The sequence below is a fragment of the Arachis hypogaea genome, chromosome 13, assembly GCF_003086295.3.
Source record: "Arachis hypogaea cultivar Tifrunner chromosome 13, arahy.Tifrunner.gnm2.J5K5, whole genome shotgun sequence".
In the NCBI taxonomy this organism is placed as follows: domain Eukaryota; kingdom Viridiplantae; phylum Streptophyta; class Magnoliopsida; order Fabales; family Fabaceae; genus Arachis; species Arachis hypogaea.
In genome coordinates, this window is record NC_092048.1 from 19,961,349 (window position 1) to 19,977,076 (window position 15,728).

The following is a 15,728-nucleotide window of genomic DNA, read 5'->3' on the forward strand; positions in this document are numbered from 1 at the left end:
GGGAACATATGACGACAAACTTGGTAGAGTGCATAAATTCTATCCTGAAGGGTGCACGCAACCTTCCTGTGACTGCCAATCTGCCATTTTTAGGTCTACTTTCTATCGACTAAACAAATTGTTTACTCGAAAGAGCACCGAGGCTCATGAGCGTGTCTGCAACGGATTCACGTATTCAGAATGAGTGGGGAATAGGCGTCAGAAACAGTATACGCTCCCACGCCCAAACAAAAAGTAGAACGAGTGGCCCATCCATCTCTTTACAGTTGTATCGTGATGCACGACACAACGATCTATATAGATGTGCAGACCGGCTGGCCCCAACTGTATAGTGAAATCCGGTGGAAATCACGAAGTAGAGGAAAAAACTTCGACTTCAATGAAGTGGTATACTTATCTAGAAACACAACCATTCCTAGCACGCAGAAAATATGAGCCCGGACGTACCACGCAATGGACTCCTACGTGTCACAGGTTTGGTGTCTCTGCACCGCCGGACCCATACAAGATTTACTTTACCCAAGACGTGATCGTGCGGACCGGGCTCTCGACCAAAACAAGTAAAGCAGTTCTCCACAAAAAACTGGTGACTGCTGTCCGTTCTACTTATGACGGGCTCCCCATTAATCGGGAGGCCAAGTATATGTGTCATGTTTTCCAGCGTCATAGTCACTTCGCCGACTAGAAGGTGAAACGTGTGGGTTTTCGATCTCCATCGTTCTACCAAGGCACTCAGTAGTGCAAAATAGTTTCTCATTTCACCTACTCGCAAAACATGTTAAAACCCAACAACTGCTAGTGCCGCTGCAGCTATATCGTTAAACATCTCTGCAGATCAATTTTTTGGGCAACAAATTTCTGATCGCCTACAAAAAAAAATAACAGTTAATAATAATAATTCCTTAAAAACTAGCAACAACAATAAATATCACAATAATAATAATAATAATAATAATAATAATAATAATAATAATAATAATAATAATAATAATAATAATAATAATAATATTCATAGTTTCTAACAAACGGTATTATAAAAAAATATTATTGTTATCATAAACATTATTACATAAATTTAATAATATACTAATCATAACATTAACTACTCATATATACCAAAATTATTATTATTATTATTATTATTATTATTATTATTATTATTATTATTATTATAAAATAATGATAATTTATTAATAATAATAAATTATTATTGTTATTATAAACAGTATCATAAAAATTATTTGTAGAATACTTTTCATGTTTTTATTAATATATTAATAATAGTAAATTATTATTATTATTATTATTATTATTATTATTATTATAAACAATGTTATAAAAAATTAACAATATATTAATCATAATAATAATTTTTTTCAGAGACTTAATTATAATAATAATTATTCAACAACAATAACAACAACAACAACAACAACAATAATAAAGTCAAAAATAAAATTATCAATTAAAACAAAAATAAATATATTTATTCGTTATAAAATTTAAAAAAAAACACTTACCTATTAAGGATGATCTAGATATTTAATACTATGTTTTTCAAGTAAGGTAAAATTACGAACTATTCTTTTTTTTTTTCTTCACTGAAACTGTAAACCTTCACTATATTCTTCTTCCTCCCACACTTACCCTAAATCCTTTCACCCCTCAATGCACAACCCTCCTGCAATATTTCACTCTAACATACCCTCATAGTATAAGTGAAACTCTTGCTTCTTCCGTTTTGTATTTAAAGACCGGCTTCATCATTTTTCTCAATACGTGTCGTACATACAGCAAAGGAGCCTGTCAATTGCAACCTGCATTTGGGGGAATTCTAAACTAATCAAAATGCTAGTCATGTCTGTATGTAGGGGATAAGGAACACATTTCGAGATGTGGAAGTCCCTACCTGCTAATCGCAGCTTGCGTTTTGTAGCTGCTTGCATGTTTTTACTTTTTCGTTTCACACAATACGTTACTATCAAAACATTTAACGATATTTAACCATCAATTTTACATGAAATTAAGTAATTAACTTTACATTATATTCTCCCTAAGAGAATTTTGATTTCTCCTTAGAAGACTATGGCGCCAAAATCAAATAGTTCCCGCCAAAAAAGCCAAGCATTAAAAAGTAGAACCAAAGGCGAAGATAAATAAAACGCAAAACTGTTGGTTTGCATCCCCACCACCACCACCGCCTTCTGCTTGGGCCATTTCTGCAATGGATGAAGCTCTGATATCGGTGGACCGTTGGGCGAAGGGAAGCCAGGCGTACTTCCTGACCCACCTCCACGCCGATCACACCAAAGGCCTCTCTTCCACGTGGTCCCACGCTCCTCTCTACTGCTCCTCTTTCACCGCTGACCTCATTCCCTTAAAGTTCTCCGACTTCGACCTCTCTCTCCTCCACGTCTTCGAAATCGGCACCTGGCAAACCCTCAACCTCATCTCCCGTTCCTCCGGCGCCCCCACTGCCGTCGAATTCATCGCAATCGATGCCTGTCACTGCCCCGGTAACCATATCTTTCCCGTCTCGCTTCTTTCGCTGTTGCACTCTAACTGTTTGATTTATGTTCTGAGTGAGATCGAACTCTTCCGTTTCTTTTCCATTATCAGAGTAGTTAAGCTCATGTTAGAGAATCTGCAGTTTAGTAGTTAGCTATGAAACATTTTGTATAAATTCACAGACAAGCGAAAGAAATAACGACTTTCACATTCTTAATTTTACTTTGTAACACCTGTTTTACTGTTTGGAATTTGACACGTGAAAATAATTTGTGGATCTTTAAGTTGGTGAAATTGGTTGAGTGCAAAATTTTGTCTAGGGTTATGTTTATAACTCTTTACGGAAGAGTTTCATGTAATGGAGCTCTTCCATGAAAATCCCTATTCCATTTTCACTTCTGAACCAACTATACCCTAGCCGTGAAATTTTCAACGTGGAACATGGAAGGGAACTGGAAATCAGGGCAGCGGACTGGAATTTGTATTGAATGGACCCTTTTTGAAGACTGTTTTAATTCTCGTGTTTGAGGACATTGTATGGGTTTGGTTTGGTTGTTTTGGTTAAGGTTCGGTTATGTTGCTGTTTCGTGGCGAGTTTGGGTGCATGCTGTACACGGGGGATTTTCGATGGGAGGTGGGTTGTGAGAGGGCTGCGAAGGCAAAGGAGATGCTTGCGGGTGCTATCAAGGATGATAAGGTGGATGTGGTTTACCTTGACAACACGTATTGTAATCCTATCTATGATTTTCCAAATCGCCAAGTTGCAGCTCAGCAGGTATGGCAGACTCCACTTCCATGCATAACAATTGAAAATGATAACTAAAATGATATTTGCTGAACACAAAAAAAAAAAAAAAAAATGAAGAGAACTGGAACCAATGAATGATATAAGAGATACTTGAGAAAACCGAAATTGATTAAATGGATGAACATGTTACATATTCTTGGTTATATATGTATACATTTTGGTATCGGTTATTTCAATGGTCGGAAATAATGTGAAAATGATGTTCAGGATTACATAGGTCAGACAAGTGTTGCTCATAATAGATTTCAGTGAAATTCATGCATAGTTGCATACTCTCAAGTTTTTATTGCTGCTCAATATATCTTGGTTGTTATTTGATTTCTTATTTCAGGTTATTGATATCATTACTTCTCATCCTGACCATGATGTTATTATTGGGATTAACACTCTGGGAAAAGAAGATCTTTTGGTTCAAATTTCAGAGGCGCTTAAGATTAAGGTCTCTTCCTCACAGCCATTCTTAGAGCAAGTTTCAATCAATGATTTTACTCGTGTTAGTGCAGTTAGTGTGGCTCTTTCATACACATGGAAGTTGCCGATTTGTGCAGCATTTTATGATTTGTTACAATATGATGTCTCTTGCACCCTTGCTCTGAATATTTATCTACATGTCTACAACCAAAGCATATATGTTAGCAACATGCTTGCTTCTGTTTTTGTTGTATCTATGCAGTATCAATTTATTATGCTTATCTCATACAAAGTTTTTGCAGTTTTTGGTTGCTACAGTTTGGAGTTAGCATTCTATTTTAGTTTCCTCTTGATTGGTTTGGCTTCATTTTCGATTGCAGATTTGGGTGTGGCCAGAGCGAATGTGGACTATGGATCTTCTTGGTTTCTATGATAACTTTACAATCAACACAAGTATTACTAGAGTGAGAGCTGTTCCTCAGTATAGCTTTAATGTTGAAACTTTAGAGGAACTGAACAGAATTAAGTGCCCAACCATAGGTATTATGCCATCAGGTCTTCCATGGGTAAAGAAATCCCCTCCGAAGACCAAGTGTATTTCACGTGCACATTTGACAGCTCGATGTAAGAAAGCAGAATGGAGTGAAGACGACGATGAGTACGAGCCAACAGGGGATATAGGAGGACCTCCCGAGAAGCTTCACAAGTACATATTTACTGTTCCATACTCTGATCATTCAAATTTTGCAGAGATAATGGATTTTGTGAAGCTTATCAGGCCAAAAAACCTGAAGGGCATTGTGTCTTCTTCATCATGTTATATTGAACCTATGTACTACCTCGGTCTACTTTGTCAAGGCAACCGTCCTTCAGAAGTGTTGAATAGCAAGCTTAAAAGGAAAGCTAGAGCTAAAGTAGCTGGGAGCAACAAAAAACCATCAGGTTCTTATAATGCTGAGTTGGTGAGAAAGAGAAGCATGACTTTGAAGGCCAGGCTTAAGCGAATTCGTTTGAGCAAGCATAGTATACTGAGAAAAGTGCGCAAGGGTGCGAAAATTCCGGATATAAGTGCTGATCTAAAGACCGACAGTGATGGAAATCAAGTGGAATAGACGACAAAGGAAATTGGATATGCATGGTCAGTGCCACAGCTGAAGTTAACGGTGCAAGGTATGGTCAACATGCTCCTTGACACAGCTTGGTAAATTTTCGTTGTACATTTTGAAAGGTCTGTCAATAGCAAGTTTATATGATCATCAGTATACGGTTCTCGATGAATCTGTGCACTCCTTTTGGATGTAGCCTTATTCTCTCTAGATGCAAAAGAAATTGTGGTAAAAATGTTAAGATGAGGTTGTCAATTGATTTAATGGACAATGTTATATATAATTTTGAGGTGCTACTGCCTACTGCTACACAAATCTGAAATCACGCATAATGATGAATGAAATATTTGTTAAATAAAACCTGAATACTGTAAACTATTTAAGCGCAACCCTCCTATAAATCTTATCTCTGTCAAGCCGAGTCTTTAGTTTAAGAAATCTGATGAACGCAAAACTATTCTTTAGAAGAGTTGTAAATAGTTATAATTATTAACAACAAAAGTTAAATAGTTATAATCCCCATGTTTTTGTTATGCGTTAGCTTTTATTGTTAATTTGAACTCTTTTTGTGTTCTATTTAATCCTATTTTTTAATTAATGATAAAGTAAAAATTGTTTAAATCATGTACTTATTTTGAAGTGGAGTTTTGATTTGATCAGCTTTGAAAAACAAAAATGGTATTTATTGTGATAAAAATAAAGTGGATGTACATTTATAAATTGGGCGGCTAAACTTCATATATTGAAGGAATTATTTTTAGATATATTTAAAATTAATAAAGGTTGAAAACCAAGGTTTGTCACCTATATAAATAGGAAAAGTCATTATTCTTTTTTTTTCTCTTTTACAAATAAATTGATATATATATTAATAGATATATATAAATCATCTCTATTATATTGAGATAATTATATTAATAAATATTAATATTAAAATTATTTATTTATATTTTTTTATTTTATATCTATTTTATCTTCTTTATTTAGTTTACAACAGTATTGACCACAAGTTGTAGTTGTCATGCTTTGTTGTAAGCAATAAATTAAACCGTTAACAATAATAATAATAATAAATCCAGTGTGTTGTAATAATAATAATAATAAATCCAGTGTGTGCAGGACTCCACGGTTTCGGTGACGGTCAAAGCACGCTGCCTTATCATGATTGTTTTTATGAGAATTTTATTATATTATTTTTAATATTCAAACAATTTTTTTTTTTGTAATTATGTAATTTCTTCGTTCTTTTACTTTCCTTTCAACCTTAACAAAATTTTATCAGGAACTGTCTCATGTAACAGAAAAATGCATAACATCTTTTTCATCATGAACGTAATTTAAATATTTAATCAATATGTCCATAGTCCACACATGAACTCCGCGAGAAATTGAATACCCAGCCAGAAGTGTTGACTTAATGACCAGAGAATGTTCAATTTTCCACACTCGGGACATAATACAAGTCATTGCTCTGACCCATTCAACTCTTCATAGTTCAAACCCTCTAACCATAATAATCTGAAATTAGCGTCTTCTCCATGGTAACTTGTGACATGCCATATTGTTTCAACAACATGATGGAGCCATGCTTCTTGCTTTCTCTTTTCATCATCATATGCTTCTCTTTTCACCCTTACAATTCCCATGCAGCTTTGATTTCAATCACTGCAAACCAATCTCTCAGTGGTGATCAAACACTTGTCTCCAAAGATGAAAATTTTGAATTGGGTTTCTTCAAACCAGGTAACTCCTCTAACTACTACATAGGAATGTGGTACAAAAAAAGAGTCTCTCAAAGAACCTATGTTTGGGTAGCAAATAGAGATAACCCAGTTTCTGATAAAAATTCTGCAAAGTTGACAATATCTAAGGGTAACTTAGTACTCTTGGATCAGTCCCAAAATCAAGTTTGGTCAACAAATTTGAATTCTCCAAACTTAGATTCTTTAGTAGCTGTGCTTCTAGATAATGGGAATCTTATACTGAGTGATAGGCCTAATCCATCAGAATCAAATTCTCTATGGCAAAGTTTTGATCATCCAACAGATACATTCCTTCCTGGAGCCAAACTTAAGCTTGATAACAAAACCAAGAAGCCTCAATATCTCACTTCATGGAAGAGCACCGAAGATCCGGGTACGGGCTTGTACTCTTTGGAACTAGACCCTAAAGGAAGCGAAGCTTACTTGATCCTTTGGAACAAAACTGTAGAATATTGGACTAGTGGACCTTGGAATGGTCAAATTTTCAGCGGGGTGCCTGAAATGAGGTTGAATTACATCTACAATTTCTCCTTCCATGATGAACCTGATGAGGCTTACTTCACTTACACGGTGTATAACTCTTCGATTCTTTCGCGGCTCGTGATGGATGTCTCCGGGCAGATCAAGCAGCTTTCGTGGCTGGACAATACACAGAATTGGAACTTGTTTTGGTCTGAACCAAGGCATCAGTGTGAGGTTTACACCTTCTGCGGCGCGTTTGGGAGTTGTACTGAGAATTCTATGCCTTACTGTAATTGTTTGACAGGCTATGAGCCAAGTAATTCATCTAACTGGAACTTAGAGGATTACTCAAGTGGATGCAAGAGAAGAACAAAGTTCCAATGCGAGACGGCGAATCCTAATGGTGGTGCAAAGGACAGGTTTATGGCATTTCCAAACATGGGATTGCCTTCACCTGCACAACATGTAAGTGCTGGGGATGCAGAGGAATGCGCTTCAACTTGCTTAGAGGACTGTTCTTGCACAGTATATGCATATGGCAATAAAGGTTGTGTAATTTGGAATGGTGACCTCTTGAATTTGCAGCAGCTTTCTCAAGATGATAGTAACGGAGAAACCATGTTTCTCAAGCTTGCAGCATCTGAATTTGATGATCCTAAGAGCAGCAAGAGGAGAACCATTGGTGCTGTTGCAGGTGCTATTGGTGGCATGGTGATTATCCTAGCACTTACTCTATTTTTCTTGGTGAGGAGAAGGAGACAAGTTCAATCAGGAACGTTGGTTGAAGGCTCATTGAAGACATTTGGATACAGAGATTTGCAAATTGCTACAATGAATTTCTCAGATAAATTGGGAGGAGGAAGTTTTGGTTCTGTCTTCAAGGGGACACTGCCAGATTCAAGTGTCATAGCAGTGAAGAAGCTCGAAAACATTAGCCAAAGTGAGAAACAGTTCCGGACAGAAGTGAGCACAATTGGGACAGTCCAGCATATCAATCTGGTTAGGCTCCGCGGATTCTGTTCCGAAGGTACTAGAAAACTTCTAGTCTATGATTACATGCCAAATGGCTCCTTGGATTCAAACTTGTTTCATGAGAAGGGATTCAAGTCCAAGGTGTTGGAATGGAAAGAAAGGTACCAAATTGCTCTTGGGACAGCTAGAGGACTGGCTTATCTCCATGAGAAGTGTAGAGACTGCATCATACACTGCGACGTGAAGCCGGAAAACATTCTTTTAGATGCTGATTTTTGTCCAAAAGTGGCACATTTTGGCCTTGCAAAGCTGGTTGGAAGGGAAGTTGGCCAGGTCCTAACAACCATGAGAGGAACAAGGGGATACCTCGCTCCAGAATGGAATTCTGGGGTGCCTGTAACTGCCAAAGCCGATGTCTATAGTTATGGAATGATGCTGTTCGAGTTTGTGTCCGGTAAGAGGAACTCAGATCCCCCAGAAGATGGACAAGTTAGGTTCTTCCCTACATGGGCGGCAAAAACAGCAAGCGAAGGCGGCAATGTGCTTAGCCTTTTGGATCCAAAGTTGAAGGGAAATGCTAACATCGAAGAGGTCATTCGAGTCATCAAAATCGCTTCTTGGTGTGTCCAAGATGATGAGATTCATAGGCCATCCATGAGTCAGGTAGTTCACATCCTTGATGGTGTGTTAGATGTGGCTTTTCCTCCTGTGCCAATATTCCTACAAGCCTTTCTTGAGAACCAAGAAACTACAGTTTTCTTCATTGAATCAGGCTCTAATCAGAGTTCACATATGAAAAGCTCCACAACCTCCTCTTAGGCCAAGGGAAATGCTATGAAACATGAACTTTTCAGTTGTACTTGTAATATGAATATGAATGTAAACTTTGCCATTAGAATGAATGTTATATCATATATGAATGCCTGTGAATCTCTGATATTTTGCAGTCTCTTTACCATGTATCAATATTTTCTCAATTTTCTTGCCGAAAAATTACTCTCTTCCCTCTCACATAACTTGACTACTATTGGTATCAAAGAACTAAAACAAACATAAGTTGCACCCGGGTCATGGAAAATAGTTTGAAAAGTTTGGTTCCATTTAGCTATTGGAATCGAAGAATTAAATGCAACAGCATTTAAAATACCATCAGACTACGAAAGAATACCAAGTCAAGAAAAAGTTTAGTCATAAGTATTTAATTTTAAATGTATATTTAGAGAAACATTCACTTGCTCATGAGTCATGTGCCAGGAAAATTTATCAGTGGAATAGAATCTAAATCAGCTGATACAATATAATTCACATATCAACTCATTAAGAATCATTTTGAACTTGATATAAGCATAAAGCTCATTTTTCACTTGCTCTAAGATTGTTTCCACTTGTCTATTTTGCAGGTACTTGCATCAAGAAAATTTCTAGCATTCTTGAAAATTTAAAATCTTAGTTATTGCACCTCTCTTGGATTCTTAACTCTATTATACTTCTAACTGTTGTTGTGTTTTATGTTAGTTGCATTAAATTAAAGTTATTATATAATGAAATAATGAATTCTACAAATAAAGTACAAAAATATATATATTCATTTAAGTATCAATTTAACATATTTCTTTTAGTAATTTTCAAACAAAATAGAGTTTTTTTCAAATATTAAACTTTTATTATTATATAAATTTATATAATTTTGCTAGATAAACAATATGGGTACGATGTAAACAATGGGTTGTACTTCAATCTCACTAAAATAAAAAAACATTCTACCCCATTTATCCACCACAAACCTAGCCTCTCACCTTCCACCTTTCTCTCCTTTTACCGCAACCGCTTTGCTCCTCCTTTTCTGTCACGCCATTACCAACACACTTCACTGCCGCTGTCCCACTAACTGATTCTTCTCCCATATGTCGCACCGTGCCTGTCCTCCCTGCAACTGATGCCGCCGCTGCACCTTCTTTAACTATACGTCGCGCCGCCCCTGTTCTCCTTGCAAGCAATGCTGCTGCTGCGCGCCTTCTTCTCCCCTCCGTGACGTCGCACAGTCGCCAAGTCAGAGGCCTTGTTCCGCCACTGCTCCAACATTGCACCTCTCTCCTTGCTTCCACACCCGTTGCATCATGTCTTCGCCATTTCCATAGCATGCTGCTTTGCTTCGTTTATCCAAATGGTATGACCCAAATAAACATCTACATCTTAGTAAAAAAAATCATCTGCATACATAGTAAAATAAACGAGCATGTGCATGCAGAATCAAACAAATTAAGTAAAATACCAATAATATACTCAAATATACATCCACTTTAGAATGAAAAGAACTATCCGCATATATATAGTAAATAAACATTTGACTTAGTTGATAAAAAATAAGCAACAAGATAGCAGCTACGGGAGGCACCGGGCCATAATACAGCAGCGGCGCAATAACACAGGATTACGAAAGAGTGATTGTGACAAAAATAAAAAAATTTTTAAAATTATGATTAAACTTAATTAATTTAAAATTTAATTTTTAAAATTAAAATTAATTTTTTTAACTTATTATTTAAGTTGTTTAGAAAAAACATGATTTCTGTATTTTTTCAAATTATATTGAATAATGCTGTACATTCAAGTCTTTTTATGAATTAAGTCTAACCAAATTAAATAATTAAATTTAGAATAATACTATTTATAACTAATTTTTATTAATATTAGATCAATTTAATTTAACTTGTTAATAAAATCATTTGAATGTGTAATATTATTCATTATATTATACAGTCTAATCTGTTTGATAGCGTTTTAGTCTAGTCTAGTTAGACTATTAACTGGGAAAGACCTTGTAGGAATAGGATGCTACACCAGACACAGGATCTTGTGGGATTATTTATTGAAATAAAACCCAATAAATATTTTATTAAGCAGACTTGCTTTGATTACCAGGTATTTAATCCAACGGAGAGCAATGACGGTGTGAACATAACTACATAAGTACTGTATATTACGTTGGATGAAAAAAATATTATCAATTAAAATACTTAAATTTGTATTTGTATGACGTAACATCTACTTTGTATCGACACCAAAAAAAAAAAAAAACCATCTAATTTGTATTTGAAAACGAAAATGAAATAGGCTGCCATTCCATGTCTCCATCCTTTCCAATTTTTCATTTACCAAGTCTCCTCAAACATAGTTGCATAACCAGAATAAATAAATATATGAAACCTATTAATTGGAAAAAAATTTCATCACTTTTTTTCTTTAGAAATGATATATACTACATTAGTTTTAATATTCAAACAGACAGATGTATAAATTTTATTCGCCTCATTTTATATTCTTGAGAAATTTTTTGTAACTCAACTTTGACATTGAATAATAAACCAAAGAACATTGTACTGCATACATATGTGTTTTGATAATTAATTCTTAAATATAATTTGAATTAATAATCATTTCTAAAAGCTAGTTAAAATAATAAAGTATTTATACGTCTACCTAAGGGTTCTTTTTTATTTTAAAAAATCATCTTTAGTCTTACTTACACCAACTGAATTAGTGGAAGAACCTTTTTTTTTTATATCAACAAATAAATAGTCATTTCCACATTTAAATGAATATTCAAATAAACTTTGTAATTGTAAGAAAGTGACGTTTTACTGACAGTATGCAAACAAATTTGGATAATAAACGAATAGTTGAATAATTATTTGGTAATAAATATTAAGAGAGTCATTTAATCACGTTGTCAACATAAAGATTATTTAATATTTTCATGTTATAAAAACAACACATGGAACTTTAATTAATATATTATTTAATCTTTAGTAATATACTTCAAGTTATGTATAATCTGATATTCTTATGTGTTATATATATTTTTTTACTGCTTAAAATTTTTGGATTAGTCACTGAAAATTTTTTTTTTTTTACTTATGCATAATATTTGAGACAATAATTATCCTTTATTAAAAATTTAAACAATTACTAAAAAAAGATAAAGGCATCTCTATTATTCTTTTTTTCCATTTTCTCTTGCTCATTTAATAATAAAGGATATAATATAAAAAATTAATTAATATTTTTTTAAAATTTAAAAATAACACTTACTTTATGATAAAAACAAAAATAAGAAGAGATAAAATGAATATATATAATATATAAATATTATATATTATGCATAAAGAAGGTTCAAAGTTCAAAATAATCACCACAACATTCACGGCATAAAGTCTGCTAGAAATAAAATGCAATATTTTCTAGGCCAGAAGTGGCAGAATGGTCAATTCCACAAGTGAAGTCTTTGTTGACTTGAAGAGAACACAAACAAAATCAAATACAGAAGCTATTCACTTTCACACACACACACACACACACACACACACACAAAACAAAGACCAAGTCCAAGTCCATTTCTCTCCGAGACCCATTCCACACTCAAATCAATAATTCTAACCTTTTCTCTTCTAAATCCCCTCAATAAAACTCTTCAATGGCAATAGCAAATTCTCCAAGCAGCTTGTGAAAAGCCATAGTTTCAAAAAACAATATGAAGAGCCCATGGCTCAGGCTTTCTCTTTTAACCACCATAACCATATGCTTCTTTTTTCACCCTCACAATTCCCATGCAGCTTTAACCTCAATCACTTCAAACCAATCTCTCTCCGGTGACCAAACTCTTGTCTCCAAAGATGAAAACTTTGAACTGGGTTTCTTCAAACCAGGTAACGCCTCTATCTACTACATAGGCATGTGGTACAAAAAAAGAGTCTCACAAAGAACCTATGTTTGGGTAGCAAATAGAGATAACCCAGTTTCTGATAAAAATTCTGCCAAATTAACAATATCTAAGGGGAATTTAGTACTCTTAGATGAATCCCAAAAACAAGTTTGGTCAACAAATTTAAGTCCTTCCAACTCAGATTCTAGAGCTGCTGTGCTCTTAGATTCTGGGAATCTTATATTGAGTGATAAGCCTAATCCTTCAGAATCAGAATCTCTATGGCAAAGTTTTGATCATCCCACAGATACATGGCTTCCTGGTGGCAAAATTAAGCTTGATAAAAAAACTGGTAAACCTCAGTACCTAACTTCTTGGAAGAACACTCAAGATCCTGGAACAGGATTGTTCTCTTTGGAACTAGACCCTAAAGGAAGCAAAGCTTACTTGATCCTTTGGAACAAAACTGAAGAATATTGGACTAGTGGAGCTTGGAATGGTCAAATTTTCAGCGGGGTGCCCGAAATGAGGTTGAATTACATCTACAATTTCTCCTTCCATGATGAAGCTGATGAGGCTTACTTCACTTACACGGTGTATAACTCTTCGATTCTTTCGCGGTTCGTGATGGATGTCTCCGGGCAGATCAAGCAGCTTTCATGGCTGGACAATACACAGAATTGGAACTTGTTTTGGTCTCAACCAAGGCAGCAGTGTGAGGTTTACACCTTCTGCGGCGCGTTTGGGAGCTGTACTGAGAATTCTATGCCTTACTGTACTTGTTTGACAGGCTATGACCCAAGTAATTCATCTAACTGGAACTTAGAGGATTACTCAAGTGGATGCAAGAGAAGAACAAAGTTCCAATGCGAGACGGCGAATCCTAACAGTGGTGCAAAGGACAGGTTTATGGCGTTTCCAAACATGGCAGTGCCTAATAATTCTGTAGCTTTGAGTGCAGGGAATGCAGAGGAATGTGCTTCATCCTGCTTGAACCAATGTTCTTGCACTGCTTACGCCTTTAACAGTAAAGGTTGTTCGGTTTGGAAGGGTGATCTCTTGAATCTTCAGCAGCTTACTCAAGGAGATAGCAGTGGACAAACCTTGTTTTTAAGGCTTGCTGCTTCTGAATTTCATGATAGTAAGAGCAACAAGGGGACAATAATCGGCGCAGTCGCAGGTGGCGTTGGCGCCATAGTGGTAGTCCTTGCAGCCCTTATCTGTTTCTTGGTGAGGAGAAGGAGGCGAATTCAAACCGGGACAACCATGGAGGGTTCTTTGGTGGCTTTTGCATACAGAGATTTGCAAAATGCGACAAAGAACTTCTCTGAGAAACTTGGAGGAGGAGGATTTGGTTCTGTTTTCAAAGGAACACTGTCTGATTCCAGTGTCATAGCAGTGAAGAAGCTTGAGAGCATCAGCCAAGGCGAGAAGCAGTTCCGGACGGAAGTTAGCACAATTGGGACAGTCCAGCATGTGAATCTTGTTAGGCTCCGCGGCTTCTGCTCCCAAGGCACAAGGAAGCTTCTAGTCTACGATTTCATGCCTAATGGCTCTTTAGATTCAAGTTTGTTTCATGAGAAGGACTCCAAGGGGTTGGATTGGAAAACAAGGTACCAAATCGCACTTGGGACAGCCAGGGGACTAACTTATCTCCACGAGAAGTGCAGAGATTGCATCATACACTGCGATGTGAAGCCGGAAAACATACTCTTAGACGCCGAATTTTGTCCGAAAGTGGCAGATTTCGGCCTAGCAAAGCTTGTGGGAAGGGACTTCAGCAGAGTCCTTACAACAATGAGAGGAACAAGGGGATACCTTGCGCCGGAGTGGATTTCCGGAGTGCCTATAACAGCGAAAGCAGATGTATACAGCTATGGAATGATGCTATTTGAATTGGTGTCAGGTAGGAGGAACTCCGAGCCGTCAGAAGATGGACAAGTCCGATTCTTCCCTACAACTGCGGCCTACACGGTGAACCAAGGTGGCAATGTTCTTGACCTATTGGACCCAAAGTTGGAGGGAAATGCTGAGATTGATGAGGTGGTTAGAGTGATCAAAGTTGCTTCCTGGTGCGTACAAGATGATGAGGCTCAAAGGCCTTCCATGGGTCAAGTTGTTCAAATTCTTGAAGGGCTTTTGGATGCTTCTTTTCCTCCAGTTCCAAGGTCACTACAGGCATTTGTTGAGAACCAAGAACACATTGTTTTCTTCACTGATTCAAGCTCTACACAGAGTTCACAAGCCAAAAGCAATGTCTCCACAACTTCTTCTCAAGCCAAAAGCAATGTGTCTTCTACAAGCCAGCAACAGCAAGATTAGGAGTACTAAGTTTATTGGTTACAATAGCTATGCTTTGATTTTGTGGTGTCAATTGTATTAACTATTAAGTGGTTCGGTTAGTAGTTTGTACACTGAGGAACTTTTACCCAACATTATGCTTGTATATGAAAAAATAATGTCACCTTAAAGTATTCTTGGTTATATATGTTTTGGTATGAAAAAATAATGTTTTGGTATGGTTTATTTCAATGGCTAGGAATAATGTGAAAATGATCTTCAGGATTAAAATAGATAAGCAAAAGTTTTGCTCATAATTGATTTCAGTGAAAATTCAGGCATAGTTGCATACTCTATAAACTTTTATTGCTGCTCAATATGTTTTGGTTGTTATTTGATTTCTCATTTCAGGTTATTGATATAATTGCTTCCCATCCTGAGCATGATATTATTATTGGGATTAACACTCTGGGGAAAGAAGATCATTTGGTTCAAATTTCAGAGGCGCTTAAGATTAAGGTCTCATCCTCACAACCATTCTTTTTAGAGCAAAGTCCAATTAACGATTCTAGTCTCATCTTAGTGTAGTTAGTGTGTCTCGTTCATACACGAGTCTTATTGATCTTTGTCAGCATTTTATGACTTCTCATAATATGATGTGTCTTTTACTCTTGCTTATAAATGAAAAAAGGTAGGCCGGCTTTCCAAAACCTGCA

General features: G+C 36.0%; 3 protein-coding genes across 3 annotated transcripts; all 3 read left to right on the top strand.

Moving 5' to 3' along the window:
* Positions 1-2,085: 2,085 nt before the first annotated feature.
* Positions 2,086-5,129, top strand: LOC112737593 (uncharacterized). The gene is made up of 4 exons (XM_025787558.3): positions 2,086-2,516; positions 3,075-3,283; positions 3,648-3,755; positions 4,108-5,129. The coding sequence occupies exons 1-4, from the start codon at positions 2,225-2,227 to the stop codon at positions 4,837-4,839; spliced, it is 1,341 nt and encodes a 446-aa protein (XP_025643343.1). The 5' UTR covers positions 2,086-2,224; the 3' UTR covers positions 4,840-5,129.
* A 1,082-nt stretch (positions 5,130-6,211) lies between these two features.
* On the top strand, positions 6,212-8,969 carry LOC112737594 (G-type lectin S-receptor-like serine/threonine-protein kinase At2g19130). Its single transcript, XM_025787559.3, has one exon. The coding sequence runs from the start codon at positions 6,372-6,374 to the stop codon at positions 8,847-8,849; it is 2,478 nt and encodes an 825-aa protein (XP_025643344.1). The 5' UTR covers positions 6,212-6,371; the 3' UTR covers positions 8,850-8,969.
* Positions 8,970-12,293: 3,324 nt separating this feature from the next.
* Positions 12,294-15,216, top strand: LOC112737595 (G-type lectin S-receptor-like serine/threonine-protein kinase At2g19130). The gene has a single exon (XM_025787560.3). It carries the CDS (start codon positions 12,562-12,564, stop codon positions 15,052-15,054), a length of 2,493 nt encoding a protein of 830 aa, XP_025643345.1. The 5' UTR covers positions 12,294-12,561; the 3' UTR covers positions 15,055-15,216.
* The last annotated feature ends 512 nt before the right edge of the window (positions 15,217-15,728 follow it).

Coding starts and splice junctions, on each gene's coding strand:
- LOC112737593 (XM_025787558.3), top strand. CDS start 2,225: ATGGATGAAGCTCTGATATCGGTGGACCGTTGGGCGAAGGGAAGCCAG. Junction 2,517..3,074: donor CGATGCCTGTCACTGCCCCG/GTAACCATATCT, acceptor GTTTTGGTTAAG/GTTCGGTTATGTTGCTGTTT. Junction 3,756..4,107: donor CAGAGGCGCTTAAGATTAAG/GTCTCTTCCTCA, acceptor TTTCGATTGCAG/ATTTGGGTGTGGCCAGAGCG.
- LOC112737594 (XM_025787559.3), top strand. CDS start 6,372: ATGGTAACTTGTGACATGCCATATTGTTTCAACAACATGATGGAGCCA.
- LOC112737595 (XM_025787560.3), top strand. CDS start 12,562: ATGAAGAGCCCATGGCTCAGGCTTTCTCTTTTAACCACCATAACCATA.